The 15,962-nt window shown below is 47.1% G+C and overlaps 1 protein-coding gene and 1 pseudogene across 1 annotated transcript; one reads left to right on the top strand and one right to left on the bottom strand.

Annotated features, from left to right (window-relative positions):
- On the top strand, positions 1-5,727 carry LOC144172337 (innexin inx2-like). The gene is made up of 2 exons (XM_077701096.1): positions 1-332; positions 4,815-5,727. Exons 1-2 carry the CDS (start codon positions 63-65, stop codon positions 5,667-5,669), a joined length of 1,125 nt encoding a protein of 374 aa, XP_077557222.1. The 5' UTR covers positions 1-62; the 3' UTR covers positions 5,670-5,727.
- Positions 5,728-12,900: 7,173 nt separating this feature from the next.
- Positions 12,901-14,504, bottom strand: LOC144172273 (uncharacterized; annotated as a pseudogene).
- Positions 14,505-15,962: the final 1,458 nt, after the last annotated feature.

The raw sequence follows: 15,962 nt of genomic DNA, 5'->3' as shown, positions 1-15,962 counted from the left end.
GGCTGGTCCAACGTCTGCCCCGCAGTCGCCTCCCGGAGCGCCGGGCAACCGAAGCCGCCGCCATGGACAAGCTCTTCTTAGCCGACTCGTTCAAGAAAATCCTAAAGGAGAGCGCCGTGCGGACGGACAACAACGTGTTCCGCCTGCACTACCGCTTCACGGGCCTCTTCCTGATAGCCTGCAGCTTGCTGGTGAGCGCCACGCAGTTCTTCGGCAACCCCATCTACTGCGTGGCCCACGATGCCGTGCCCGAGGCGGTGATGAACACCTACTGCTGGGTCGAGGGGACCTTCACGCTCGCACGCTCCCTCAACGAAACCGTCGGCGCGAAGGTGAGGTCCTCGAGGGAGAGGAAATGGCTTCTGTGTATGCACCTAAATGTCTCTGCGAATACTCAAGGTTACGGGGCGAGTTAAATCGCAATAACTGAAGACAGTAAGGCGTGCCGGTGGGTTGCGCTGTTCGCTTCGCTGTTAACGTCACGCCCGAGGATAAGGAACATCTGTTGTTGCCATCTCTGTAGGCTTACAAGTGTGCGAGTGTAGTCTGTTGTGCTGAATGGAACCGCGACAGCTGCGTTTGAGTAACAAATAGACAGTTACGCACAAGGAAGCTCAGACATGCAAGGAAGATATCTGAATACCGTCTTCGGAAACCGTATACTGCGACAACCGGACGGGGTCGAAGGCTCTGACACCGCACGCATGCAGCTAAGCATGCGTGCCTGGAGGTCGTCTGTGCTCATTGTCTTGTTGCGGCAGCGCATTGTTTCACAGAATAGTAATGAACTTCCAATAAAATTCGTGTCAATGATTTTCAGATATGGTACGCGAGTGCAATTCTTGGGTCCGCTAAGCCCTCTCCGAAAATCCCCCCCCCCCCCCCTTCCGCCTCCACTCGGCTTTTTTCCTTTGTGCCAAATCTCGTCTGCACTCAAAAAAGGAAGAGGAGGGAGGGGTTTGGCGCTTCGCTTCTCATAAGAAACGTTTTAGCGTCGGCTTTTTTCACAACATGCATGATCGCTTAGCGAAAAAGCTAGACAAAAGAAATGCAGGCGTGTAATAAGTGTTTATAGGTGACTTAAGCTGCGAGAGGAAATCGTTTGGCAATAAGGCAAGGATCACCTTGAAAGTCTGACCCACAGGCAGGCATTGAATGCGGAATGGGCGAGTTTAGCTGAAAGTTCAGATTGTTTGACATTAGGGCAGTGATCACAGTTCATTATGATGCCACTTTTGCAAACCCAAAAGGGGTGCCTAGCAGTCTCATAGCTGATAACGGCTGGGATAGAAAGTGGTAAAGCTTTGCAGATGAAGTATACGTATCGCGGGATGCCGGAAGCAGCAGTGCTCTTATAAAGCGGACTTACATGCTTATGGCGACAGCTGTCGATAGGTTAGTATATTGAATACTTTTTTTCGTGGGTATCCGCCTCCGGTGTGCGTCGTCGTGTGTCCACCGCCGCTATTACGGCGCATGCGTTACCGTGCAGATATGAAAAACAGTATTGTTTTCACTCTTTCTAAGTTCAGGAGATTGAACCGACGCCCCGCTGCTTCTGAAGCGGGAATTGTGCATAAACACTCACACTACAGTTCTCACCTATAACAAGCTTTAGGCTAACTGCGTGTTTTGCATTCAACTTTTGTGGCCTGGGAGGCAGAAGTTAAATTCATTAAGGCTTAGGGATTTTTTCGCAGTTTGAAATACAGGTCATTGCTGCTGCCTACCCATGCCCACGCACACATGTAACATCGCACGCAACCCCGTGGAGATTGACCAAAAATCACAATTTCTGTAACTTGGCAATTGCCCCAGGCGAACAGCCACATATAGACGCTTGACACATGCACACACTCTACTTTGTTTTGTTATGGTTAAAGCTAGAATTACAGAATTCCTCGCATGAAATATTGCCCCTGGAGGACCATCCAAATTTCTTATGCGCCGAATGTGGACCTGACCTGTCAGGCGCTCTGTTACGAAGGGCTGCGGATGTTGGCGTTTTGAAACTTGCCTGCGGCGGTGGCTCAACGGCTAAGGCTTCGGGCGGCTGAGCGCCAGGACGCGGGTTCGATTCCTGGCCGCGGCAGCTACATTTCAGATGGAGGCGAAAAGCGAAAACTCCCGTGTGTTGATATTTCAGCGCACGTTAAACATTCACCGCGTGCTCGAAATTAATCGCCAGTTCTCCACTCCGGTGTGCCGTGTGTACCGTGCGTACCGTGCGTGCATTGTGGGCCGGGACCCGACTGACCATGCGCGCATTTGTTCCGGTAGGGTGGCTTAGTTTCGCTTACGCGTGGCCGGCCGTCGCCGTGCCCGCGCATTCGTTCCGCCCGCCTCGCCGTGCCATGCGCGCGCATGCGCAGTCGGGTTCCGATACACGCGTTACGCACGATACACACGGTAAGCTAAAAATTTCTATTAACACTTCAGCGTGCACAACTGATAAGCAGTGCCATAGGCGCCCGCAGAATTGTTTGTTCTGCTTACAGCTACACCTGGCGTAACCAAACCGTCAAAATCAAAACCGATAGCACTACGATGCGAGAAGGGGTTCTTATCTTGCTAGCTGCCGAACACACGAACTAGGGAAGTAGACCCCATTTGTCAATACTCTTTTCGAATGCCACGAATTGTAGGAACTTCAGCGTACCGTACTGGGGCACGTGAACGCCTATTCAGTACAACGCACGTAACATTCGAGGTATTCAAATGTCGCCAGACTTAAAATTTGAACCGCCCTCACTTCATGTGAAAGGACAATGGGATTCAGGACAAACTATCTTCCTTAACATCACCAATGTGAACGAGGCGCCTCCAGTGGGTGGTAGGGTACTCCCCTAACAACAGCCGTCTCTATCTACAACGTAAAGCCTGTCCTGTATTTCCTCCCTTTTTTGTGGCAGTCTCAAATTGCGCAGTTTTTTACTTTACGTTGAAGATGCACCGACTCGCCCACCAACAAGTTCTTCTAAACGTTCTATTGGGTGCTAACGGAGCTGCCCCTTGAAACTACATTTACCGCAGTAGCTATAAGCTGTATCTCATTGGGCAACGTGCTAATGATAAACCGTTAAACTTAGGAATCGTTGAGCGGTAAATCGTTAAACGGTTCCACGTGCGTTAAACTTAGCCTAAAGCTAGGAACACCAGGCTAAACGCATGAACTTATGCTTGTTTGGAAGCATACCTGGGCTTCCTGTGGCCGTTGCAGCCATGCAGCTGGCGGCTGCAGCTTTTTGCAGACCTGAAGTGAAAACCCCACACCAGGCAAGCCTAGGCGATCGCACTCACCCGTCTGCACGTCCACCGCCAAAAAAGAAGCTTGCAGCTCTCCGTCTAACGATGGCGATGGTTGAACGCGAAGCTTTCTCGTGGTGGATTCTTTGGTTGGTGAATCCTATGCTGCGAGTATGTTCTACTCTGGTGGTGCGCGCAACTTTTCCAGAATGCCCACAGCAACTCCCGGATGTGCGCTCCGTAGGCCTAACGTATGGGCAGAGTTCTTCAGTGCCCTGGTTTGGTTTCGGGGTGTAGGGCGTGAATCGGTACTTGCTACTTGGCGTTCGCTTTGGCCGTATCGCAATGGAGCATTAAGGCTGGGATCTGTGTTATCAGAGTATGTTTATCGGCAGAGTTCTTCAATGCCCTGGTTTGGTCTTGGGGTGTACGGCGTGAATCGGTACCAGCTGCTTGGTGTTCGCTTTGTCCATGTCGCAATGCAGCATTAAGGCTGGGATCTGTGTTATCAGAGTATGTTCTGACTACAGATTATTTGCGTGGTGGGGTACGCGGCTATTTCAAGGAAGTTGTTTGGTCTCTTAGTTTCCATAATGCAAGGTTTTCACTTGATGACTTGAGTACAGTCACGAGAAAAAAGCTGTACAAAGATATTGAAGACATAGCGTTGCCTATACCATTGTATCGAAATTTGTAGACCCTGGGGATCGAGCGGGACGTATTAAAGAGGGTAAATAATATGTTTGTTCCATCCGGTGAAAAAAAATCTTTTTTCAGAATGCACACCGGCGCACTCGAGGTTAAGACATAGATGAAGCAGAAGCAGTTGTTTGTCCCCTGGAAACCGTACTGGTTTGTTTATAGAAAACCGGAGGCGATCGAACGCGTCTTTTTAGATTGTTGGAGGGCCGTGTTCGTTTGGGACATTCTGCAAAAAAACAATTAAAAGAGAATTCCCGGTTAATCTTCAATGTATAAGCTTTCCTCTTAGTACAAAATGAGAATGGTATCCCATATGACACCGTCATGCTGTTAGTTTGCACGGCATATAGCGGAATAGATTTGCCGTAAGATACAGGGATGTCGATGTAAGAAGAATACCGGACTATTTTAAGAATCAATACATCTGTTGGTAGAAATGTACAAAGTGCGAGATAGGGAACCGGAGTGGATGCCGATTTTTGAAGAACTTTTGAAACTGAAACAGTACTGAAGCACCAGCGTCAGCGAAAGCCAGAATGACGTGTTTTTATCAACTGACCGATGTGCGTGTTTCTTTTGACATGTAAAACGGCAAGAAAGAAAAGTGTCGAAATGGAGCATTTAATTAGACCTTGGCTTCGCAACGCGAGGTACCCAGGTTCGATTCCGGTCACGGCACGCGTTTTCTTTTTCTTTCACTTTACCTGCGATCATTCATCACCATCTTCAGAGAAAGTTCGCTTTTCCGCAGGGCGTATTAGCGTAGAACGGCATCGGTGAGGAAATTATAGATAAAATCTCTGTGAAAAAAAAATCTAATGCGTATTTTTTCCAAATGCTTTACGTGGACTTTTTCCGACTCGCAGGTTGCCGCTCCGGGAGTGGACCAGAAGCGCGTCGGGGACGCGGACGAAGTGATCGAGCACGCGTACTACCAGTGGGTGTGCTTCGTGCTGTGCCTGCAGGCGGTCATGTTCTACTTCCCGCGCTGGCTGTGGCGCAGCTGGGAGCACGGCCGGGTGCGCAGCCTGCTGCTCGAGCTCAACAAGCCGATCCTCGAACACGAGAAGAAGCAGAAGCAGGTGGACGACGTGGTCGACTACTTCTACCGACACCGCAGCCAGAACCAGGCGTACGCGTTGCGCTTCTTCCTCTGCGAGGTGCTCAACTTCGTCAACGTCATCGGGCAGATGTACTTCATCGACACGTTCCTCGGGGGCACCTTCTCCACCTACGGCCCCGACGTCGTCCGCTTCGTCAACGAGGACCCCGAGGTGCGCGTCGACCCCATGACCAAGGTCTTCCCCAAGATGACCAAGTGCCGCTTCCACCGCTTCGGAACCTCCGGCGACGTGCAGAAGCACGACTCCATCTGCCTCCTGCCACTGAACATCATAAACGAGAAGATCTACATCTTCCTCTGGTTCTGGCTGGTACTGCTGGCCGTGATCACGGGATTGACGCTGCTGTACCGCCTCCTGGTGTGCGGATTCCCGAGGTACCGGTACCTGCTGCTCAAGACGCTGAGCCGCATGGTGCCCCCGAAGAACATGGACCAGCTGGTGATGAAGGCGGCGTACGGAGACTGGTTCGTGCTCTACTTGCTCAAGGACAACATCCAGGCCCATCACTTCCGGGACATCGTCATCGGTCTCTCGCAGAAGCTGGCGAAAGAGCGGGACCCCGACCGAGTCGACGGCAGCCTCGGCTCCGGCGCATGATTCGTAGCCTGCCTCCTTGGCGATGTATTGATGTTTTTTAAACGTGTTTGTGTGTTCACCTTTTCTTCTGTGTGCATAATCGAGCATGAAAACAACATCATACTTTTAGTTTCACGTCCGTCATCTTAAACGAGTGTCTGATTTGCACGCCACTCAAGTATGACTATTCGGTACTTGAATATTCATATAGTGTGAATTGGATGAGGCAAGGTCTTGTTAGGTCTAAAGGAATGACGGGAATGTATTTATTGAGATGCTAGCCGACACTCAGTTGGAAAGATAAGGACGAAGGGTAGTGAAGGTAACATGTAAAACGTTCCAGTTTCCAGGGTTAGGTTGCAAGGTGTTAAATTTTCAAACCCTGCCCTGCACAAGATAGAAATAGCATTAGGCTCCGATCTTTAAAGCACGCGCAGAAGAAAACAAAGCATTTGTTGTGGCTCTCCGCCATTGCTTTTCACTATATATGCGCGCATCGCCTGCATTGATACAAACGAGAACGGTTACATGGAAATATGTCGTACGAAAAATGTGTCATAGCCACTATATTTGCGTAACTGCATTCTATCCACAGAATACATTAAGTTAATTATCCATTCCCACCAGAGTTTTGTTTAGTGTCCGAGCGGACATTATTCTTTATTCGGCCCCATGCCACTTCCGGATATTTCTCCATTACCGAACATTTTACCTTTTGCGTTATCCCTATTTGTAAAGAAATAGGCGGAACAGTGCATCAGGCATTCTTTGACGATCGATGTAAACAAGGGTCTGCATCCGCATGGCTTTGGCTTAGTGGTGCCGAAAAATAAAGCAATATCACCATACGGCTTGTTAGTAAGATTAGTTAGTTAGTTTGAAATAAAAGTGCGTCTGCATTGTTCATGATTGCCTGAGTGGTGGCGAAAATGAAGAGATGTCACCATACGACTTCTTATTGAAATTATGTTTTAATTTTTGTTTATTTCTTATTATCACAACCAAGCAATATAAAACACAAGTTCTTTTTTTTTTTGCCAATGGAAAATTACCGTGTGTGTCATGCTTGTATTACATGAGCCGTATCGTGTCATGCTGGTTTATGGGAGCTACCAAATACATATTCGTAGCTCCTGAATACGTATTTCCCAGTGTTCTGGGGTGTAGTAAGCAGGGAAGACGAAGAAAAATGGTGAAGAAAGGGACGCAGGCAGGACGTAGAAATTTTCTGAGCCACCCGCTAGTTATATATATATGGAGCCATGGGGGAAGCGCGCTTGTTTTTTCGTTCTTGCCAAGTTTTTTTTTTAATGCCATAATCTTTGTTCCTGAACGGGGATGGTTCGCAGAACGTGCGATGCTCTTGGGACCAGAAAAAGGGAGGAAGATGGGAAGAGTGTAACAGAACTGGGGAGGATAGGTGAGAAAACTGGACAGGTAAAGAAAAAGGAGGAGAAGATTCAGCGATGAAAAATTGCAGCGGTAAAGGATAGGTGAGGAGGAGGGAGTTAAAAGAGAGGAGGATTGAGAAAAGGTTAGCGGGAGTGAGTAGGTGGGGATTCGGAAGGGGATGAATTGGGAGGGAGTATGACTGGAGTGAGGGAATATGAGGGGGAAGGAAGTGGAGAGGATTCGGTTAATCGGCAATGGAATTACATGATGGAGATGGGAATCGGAGGAGAGCGCTGTGGAAGGATACAAAGAAAACGCGAGGGGAGGGGCGCAGGGGTGGAAAAAAGTGTAGCGGAACGGATGGAGTAGGGAAGAGGGGATGATGAGGAGGAGAACAACTGGGAAGGGGAAATATGTGTGGGAGAAGGAAGTGCGAAGGAAGGAGTGAAAGGGGAATGCCCGGTGGTGAAGGGAGTGGGGAGTATATAGAACGGAGTTTGTAAGGGGAGGAAATTAAGCAAATTGCAGGGAGAGAGAGAGAGAGAGAGAGAGAGAGAGAGAGAAAATGTTTATTGAACGTGTAACGCTTACAAAGCGAAGTTTTGCCTCTAAATAGAGCAAACAGATCTTGCCCGGGGTAGGGAAGAGGGATGGTCACTGAAATAACAGGTGATGCACAGACTATTTATAGGAGGATATGTACACATAAGAGCGCTGATTAATTATATTGCGGGGAGTTTGGGGGGAGGGGGGGGGGTAAAGGGAGAAGAATGTTCGGAAAGGGGGAGTGACGAGAGAAATCGAGAACGGAAGTAAATAGGCAAGCAGATGAGTTTAGGGCGAGGAGACGTATTGGACAGCGGGGAAGTGGAGGAAACATAGGAGGGCGGGAAAGCTGAGATTTAGTCAGGGGTAGAGAGACCAAGGGGAGGTGAATTTGTGGAGTGAAAGGAAGAAGAGAGTCAGGGGTAGGAAGGAGAGATCGAAACGATCTTATTCTGCAGAGGCGCTGGAAACGCATTCATTATTCGGCGTCAGTCGCGGCGGAGCAAACAGGTACGCGGCCATTTTTTCAGATGACAGCGCGGGGCACGTGGATTTTGTAGCGTGACAAGACGAATTTTGTAGCGTGAGCTACACTGGCCGAGGTTGAGCAGTTTCGCGTGGACCTTGAAGGGCCTTGCTCCGCAAGCGCGAGGAGCATTGGATTGGATTGGATTTAGATAGGATTAAATTGGATTGGATTAGATTCTATTGGTTTTGATTGGATTGGAAATCTAATCCAATTGGAATACGGGTGGGTAGAGAATTGGGTCAGCACATTCTCCGGTCTGCGCATTCCAGAGAAATGACGTCATAGCCGCGGCAGACGCACTGATACCGGCGCGTACCCAGGGCGCCTGAATTGCGCAGTAGCCAAGTCTGACGCTGCGCCGGAGCCGCTTGATAGCCGTTTCGCGTGGCTCCTGGAGAGCCGTGCTGCGCATTCGCGAGAAGCAGTGACCGGACTGGACTGGATTGGATTGGATTGGATTGCTGAACCTTAGCTCTCGCTACGTATATCCTGACATAGCCGAGCTAAGCAACTGCTAGTTTTTTTTTTCCGACCAATTAGGCATACAATAATTTCTCCTAAAAAAAGCGCAGGAGATCAAAAGGCCTAAGCAGGCGGAAAATCCACGTCCTGAAATTTCGGAATGAGTTATTTGGGTTCGAAGTGAACCACGAAAAGTACCGTGCTTGAAAGCGGTTACTAGCGATGTACGGTCTCTTTTATTAACTTGATAGTATCTTGATACCACTGGAAGAAATAAAAAGCACTGTGAAGAACTAAAACTGCAATGGCTCTAGTCGTCACATGCATTAGGCATTAAAGAGCGTGAGAATGTTTTTCACGGTTCTTCAGAGCGGTTCATCGACGTTGCTCCCTGAATGAAAAAATAAAACAACATCATGCATTTCTTTCTAGGCACGTTTTGTCACTGCTGAAACGTGGAGGCAGATTAAGAAACTGCTTCATGCTATGCGCGCTAGCAAATCGATGGCGGTTACTGAAGACGAAAACGGGTGAGCGAATCACTCAACACGAAAAGCGGGGGAGCGAATTTGTGTAGCTCCAATCGTAGTCGAAAGCATCACGAGGCTGAGGTTTCAGATTGGAGGCTATAGCCGAAGTTACATCGGTAATAAATTAAGATGTGCAGACTTTGTTTCTGTTATTTGGTATATCTGTTGCGTCGATGGTCAGCCAACTCATCAATATTCCAGTCGTTCGTTGGCCAAGTCTCGTTAAATGAATATTTTACATTCAACCAACCTCACTTCACAGGTAAGGCCCACGCTTCGCCCATAGTGTAGTACCACTCGAACGACCCAGCCAATTCGCGCCTCTTGCCACCACATAAAAGTTGTAACTGCGCTACGTCCCCCCCTCCCTTTCCTCCTCGACTTTGCCACTCAGCCCTAGCTCCGCCCTCAGCAGCTGTCCGAGTTACTTTACTCTTGTTGCTTAAAAACCCTCACGACGGCAAAGATAACCTTCCTCTTTCGGTCGTTTCACCGAGGGGAAGACGATGTCCCGGCCTTCTCTCAAAACCGGCAAGCTAGCTTCCACGCATTGCTCCAGGGCGATGCAAGAAAGAGCACGTTCGCGTTTGAAGCAGAAAGAAAAGGGCGAGCACCTCCGACGTACTTACTGTCTGTAGGAACGCGTCGCTACATACAGTCCCAGGGGGCTATATTTTTGATGTCACCAGGAATCATAAATCATAATTGTTGTCGCATTTTTCTTTCGTTTTGACCCGCTTCGAAGTTGTCCCTTCATTTCAGTACTCGGATTTTCACGACTTTCTGAAGAACGTAGCACATCTTAGAGCTAACGAATGAAAAATTCCAGCTACAATTTCCTGATTACCCATTCCGGAAATCTGGAAATCCTTCCCTTCTTTTAACCCCATAGCCCGCATTGACGTCCTGCGCATGCCAATTTCGCCTCGATTAATGTATTTCATTTCGCTCGTTTGAAAGAGTAGAATATTTTGCGTACCCACAAGGAACTTTGCCGTTCGCGAAATAATGAGATGTCAAACCACCGCTTTTAAAGACGACAGGCTTTCTTAAGTGACGTAAACATGAAAATTTTGGTCTGTTTGTATGCTCAAAAGATAAAAGAATTTTTAAACGAGAAAGGCGAAACCTTCCAAAGCACTCAATCTGGTACCATCATTTATGCTTGCCAACATAGTCGAGCAACAAAGAAACATTAGGTATACTTGAGGCAAAACATCAACATATAGCTGGTACTAGGCGGTGCTTCTTTAATTGAAAATAGATGTGTGCTTGACTTTTGGGATAGCGAATAAAAAATACGCGTTGAAAACAACGGTTTGTCCGGAAAGTACGCAAATCATACCACCTTCCCGCGAGGGAACCCTGAGTTGATGCGAAGCATCTCGGAGGTTCCAAAACGTTCACGATATTGGGTATCCAAATAACGGAAAATGACGGAACTCCGGACAGCGCAGCGTAACTCAACCGAAGCAGCAACTGACGGAGCCGCGTGCGGACCGGGTTTATTAAAAAAGGGCCCATCTCCCCGCGAGGGGGACTCGAGTAAATGCGTCGCATAGGGGGTGGGTGTATTTATTTATTTATTTATTTATTTATTTATTTACACATACTGCCAATCCCAATTAGGGATTATTGCAGGAAGGGCACATACATTGTGGAAGTGCAAGATTTATACAAAGAATACTCACTGAAATATTGCAATAGGAGTGAAACAAAACCGACTGCAATACATTTTATGACTACATCACTACAATTATAACTACATCAATACCATAGGACATCAATACCAACTAGTACTGAGAAAAAAAAAATAGTGAGCACTTCAAACAGTGTACAAAAAAAAAAACTCAGTTTGTCATTCCAAAGACAATAAGTAACATTCAAGCAGGGATGAAAAAGTTTCCAATGATTGACTGTTTGTTATACTGATTGGCAAATTATTCCACTCACTAATTGCTAGTGGAAAAAAAGAATATTTCAGACAGTCAGTACGGCACTGATATTCATTCAGTGTCTGTGAATGCTTTTGTCGTGTTGGTCTTGTTTCTGCGTATGACATGTACTTTGAACTGTCTATGTTTAGCTGTGCGTGAATTAATTGATACAGGAATTTCTGACGTGCCAGTTTAGCGCGGTTTTTTATTGTTAAGAGACCTGCTTTTTTTAAAAGTTCGGTGGGTGAGTCTGTTATTCTGTACTTGTTATAAACAAATCTTATCGCTTTTCGTTGTACTCGTTCTAAGGCATTTATGAGATTGTTTGTAAAGGGAAACCACGCGACGTTTGCATATTCTAAAACGGGTCTGACGAATGCTTTGTAGGCGAGAAGTTTCGTTTCATGTGGTGCCGAACCGAGATTTCTACGAAGGAAAAACAGTCGTTGTAATGCAGCTGATGTGACATGGCTAATGTGGATATCCCATCTAAAATCTTGTGTTAAAGTTAAACCTAGATATTTGTGTTCAGTCACTACCGGAAGGGGAGAGTTATTTATAACGTAAACGAATTCAGATACATGCTTTTTTCTGGTTATCGTCAAGAGAGCAGATTTTTTAACATTCAGGGTCATTTGCCAGAGAGCACACCAGCTAGATATGTACAGCAAGGCATTGTTCAATTTTACATGATCTTCTGGGGCGTTAATTTCTTGGTAAAGTATACAGTCATCGGCGAAAAGCCTCACATTAACACCAATGCCAGCAGGTAAATCATTAATGAAGATCAGGAATAAAATGGGTGCCAAAACACTGCCCTGTGGTACACCTGACGTAACATTAGCTATGGTAGAACTTTCGCGATTGACTTGCACGTACTGCGTTCGGTTACTCAGATAATTGTCTATCCAGTCAGTAAGTGGACCTGTGCCTATTGTTGCTTCTAATTTTCTTACAAGTTTTTTGTGTGGCACCCGATCAAAAGCCTTTGAGAAATCCAATAGAATTAAATCGGTTTGTTTTCTGCAGTCTACATTGAGGGAGATGTCGTGAATTAGTTCAACCAGTTGGGTAACTGTGGATAGTCCTTTGCGAAAACCGTGTTGTAACGGCGATAAGATGTGATTCTGTTCAAGGTACAATGTTAGATGTTTAAGAATTATGTGTTCCAGTAGTTTGCAGGTTGTGCTGGTTAGTGAGATGGGTCTGAAGTTTGATGGGTCAGCTTCGCTACCAGATTTATGAACAGGGGCTACCTTTGCGATTTTCCATTCTTGGGGAAGGGAACAGGTTGATAGGGACTTATTGAAAAGTATACACAAGTATTTGGCTACCCATTCAGCATATCTCCTAAGAAATTCGTTCGGCAAGTTGTCCGGACCGGCACCCTTTTTAGTATCTAATTTTAACAACAAATTAAGCACTCCGGACTCTGTCACAACAAGTGGTTCAATATTTTGGTGGTTACAAATGTCAACATCAGGCACATTTCCGTCATCAACCGTGAAAACAGATTGAAAATAGTTATTTAGAGAGTTTGCTTTATCTTTGCTTTCTTCCGGCGCCGCGGGCCTATTACGGTTTTTGGGATTGAGGTAGTTCCAGAACTTCTGGGGAGACGTTTTCAAAAAGTTGGGTAGCGTTCTCGTAAAATAGTTTACTTTAGACATTTTTATTTGGGATTTCATGTTACTAAGAGCTTGACTCAACTTGTTCCGAATTTGTGGCGTAGGTTTTGCCTTCAAAGTTTTTCTGAGGCGTTTTACTTTACGCTTGGAATGAATAATTTCACGCGTTATCCAGGGGTTATGTTTTCTTGTTTTCTTTGTTTTAGCCGGCACATAGTTAAGAACGCAGTGTGTTACGACCGCTTTGAACCTTGCCCATAGGATTTCTATATTTGTGTCTGAATCATTCGCAAGTAGTTCAAACGAAGCAAGTTCATGGAAAAGATGATCAAGTATGCTGGTGTCATCGGCATGGTTAAAGTCAAGATATGTAGTAAAGGAGTTGAACGGTATTGGGATGTCAAATACAGAAACAGAGCCTTGAATAACTTCATGGTCCGATACGCCTTCAAGAATTACGATCTGTGCTTGATCTGCAGGAAAATGATCGCTTAAAAACACCAAGTCAAGTACATTAGAACAGCATCCTTGAAAACGGGTAGGCTGTTTTACAATTTGGGAGAGATTAAATGTCAACATGATATCAAGGAGCACATCTGAGCATGCGCTGTGGTGTTGCATTGTTTGCCAGTTTATATCGGGTAGGTTAAAATCGCCGAGCAAGATTAGCCTGGCTCCGAGTACATGCCGATGCATATACGTGTGCAATGCTTGCAAGCTATCCTTGTCTGAAGATGGGCTGCGATAAACGCAGCCAACAAATACTGGGCGAGAAGTGAAGAGAAGCTTGCAAAATATTGCCTCGACTCCGGTAACCTCAGGAAGTATTTCAAAGGAAAGGTCTTTTTTTATTAAGATGGCCACGCCTCCCCCACGTGTCGGCCTATCTTTACGAATGATAACGTAGTTGGGGGGTGTTACCTCAAAATCCTTTATCTCATTTGTCAGCCACGTTTCTGTCAAAGCTACGAAGTCCGGTTCAATTCCAAGAAGTAAGGATTCAAGTGGTACTAATTTTTGAAGCATGCTGCGGGTGTTTATGTTAAGAAATGTTACTTCTTTCGTTGGCTGCGGCGTTGTGGCTCGCCTGGTGCTTCCGCTTCGTCGTTTTTTTCATCGTTGATGCTGTGACGGCCAGCGGTTAGGAGCGCAATAGCATTTGTTTCCTCATCCCATCGGTACAGATCTTCGTTCACTTTTAATTTGTCATAGACCAGAAATACTTTGTCTCCAGCTTCTTTTCTTGCTTTTGCAACTTGCCAAAGCTTTTTTCTGATGTCTCTTACTCTATTTGAGAAGTCCTCTCCAACAGAGAAAGCGGTTCCTTTTAGTTTCGCGCAGTTTCTAAGAATGGTTGCTTTGTCTCGGAAGTCGAGGAGTTTTAGTATGACTGGTCTAGTTTTTTGAGCGTCTTGTTTTCCTATCCTGTGAATTCTTTCTATTGGAACGGGTTTGATCTTCAGTATGTTTTTAAGTATCTGCTCACTTATAGTTTGTTCGAGGGTTTCGGGGTTTTCGTCTGCCTCCTCCGGTACACCGTACACAAGTAAATTTGACCTTCTAGACCGGTTTTCTAAGTCATCTATTTTTAACTCCAAGTAGTGAACGGTTTTTTGAAGATTGGTTAGTTGGGATACACAGGACGTGATCTTGTTTTCCAGTAACGTTACTTGTTCTAGTTTGGCTTCAATAGATTTCAACCGTTCTTCTTTTATTTCTTTTATGTCATCTGCAATTACTTGAAGCTGTTTCATGATCTTGGCCATATCGGGCCCCGGGTTTGTTTCAATGTCACCACTGAGCAATAGTAATTCCTTAATACAGGCACACATGTCACATGCGTTAACGTTTAGTGTTTGGGGAGTTGGTGGTAGTGAATGCGTTGTATCAGCAGCTTCTTGACGTAGTTTGAATGAGTCAAGGATATAAGGCGCGTTCGTAGCCTTTCATTCTGTGTCGGTTTTGTGGCGCAGTGGGAAGAGCACCATGTACCTCGCGTTCCGCCCACCAGTAGTGAATGCGTTTTATCAGCAGCTTGACGTAGTTTGAATGAGTCAAGGATATAAGGCGCGTTCGCAGCCTTCCATTCTGTGTCGGCTTTGTGGCGCAGTGGGTAGAGCACCATGTACCCTGCGTTCCGCCCGCAGGGTCGTGGAATCGAAACCAGGCGCCGGTAAGTGTTATTTTTTTATATAGTGTAGGGGGAGGGGTGCGGACCTGTTGTTGAGAGCGAGGAGGGTTGCGTGATGCGGGAGAGGAGGAGTGGGGGAGAGGGCGCACCTGGAACGGCTGTTGCGGACGCCGAGGCACGCCAACGCCGGGTGACATCGTGAGTTAAAGAAATGCTCTGCATGTAATATAGAGCAGATGGAGTGGAGAGGAGGAGATGAGAGAGGAGACGCGCATGCGCGCTTATCGCGCAGCTCCGGTGATGAGTAGCGCGCGCGCTGTTGCACAGCTGGCGTGGAGATGGGGAGAGGAGGAGCAGCGCGCGTGCTATCGCACACCTGGCGTGGAGAGAGGAAGAGGAGGAGAAGCGCACGCGCTATCGCACAGCTGGGGAGGGGAGAGAGGGAGAGGTGCGGACGGAAGACGGACGGGTGACAGAGCCGAGAGCAAGAGATGCTTTGCATCTAAATGAGCTCGCTTCCGAGCCTAGAGCTTGTGGCGGCCTTCCAGCAGTAATGAAACGAACCAATAAATGGCGCGCGAGCGTTGGAATGACGGCAAAATGAATAGACGAACGAACCTCCACCGTGTTTATCGGGGGAGGAGCGATCGTGAGGGGAAGGGTGGCAAGGGTGGGCGGGGCAGAGAAGAAAGTCATTTACGTGGCGGAGCGGCAGAAGGCATTTGCAGCAAAGGGAGCAGATAAGCGGGCATTTTTTTTTATTGTGCGCGCCTCCGAAGTCAACGTCTTCATCCACCCGAAACGCAGCTACGATTGTCATCGGCGCCCAGATGGCAGAAGCAGTAGCGCCAACGTCGGTCGCACCCTGCGGCGTTTACCTTGTAAAGCCCGTCTGGAGATGGCCTCGTGGCCACTATCCCCAGCAAATTGGGCCTGTGCCGACCGTTTCGCTGGACATCAATGGTGCCTTACAGCTTAAATCCTGCAACGGCAGAATTCGCGTAAAATGTCGCGCGGGCCCGCTGTAAGGAAGAGTATTATTATTATTATAAGTCTTTATTTCGAAGGGGAGACTTAAGGTGTAGTCAGGTATGGGGAAGTCGGTAACGAAGGTGATAGCGTCTACATTATCTTGTGTATCCCCGCGGTACAAGCGAAA

This window comes from Haemaphysalis longicornis, unplaced genomic scaffold (genome assembly GCF_048455015.1).
Source record: "Haemaphysalis longicornis isolate Haplotype H1 unplaced genomic scaffold, Haemaphysalis longicornis Haplotype H1 scaffold_20, whole genome shotgun sequence".
NCBI lineage: Eukaryota > Metazoa > Arthropoda > Arachnida > Ixodida > Ixodidae > Haemaphysalis > Haemaphysalis longicornis.
Note: the sequence above shows the minus strand (reverse complement) of the source record. Positions and strands in the feature narration are given on the sequence as shown.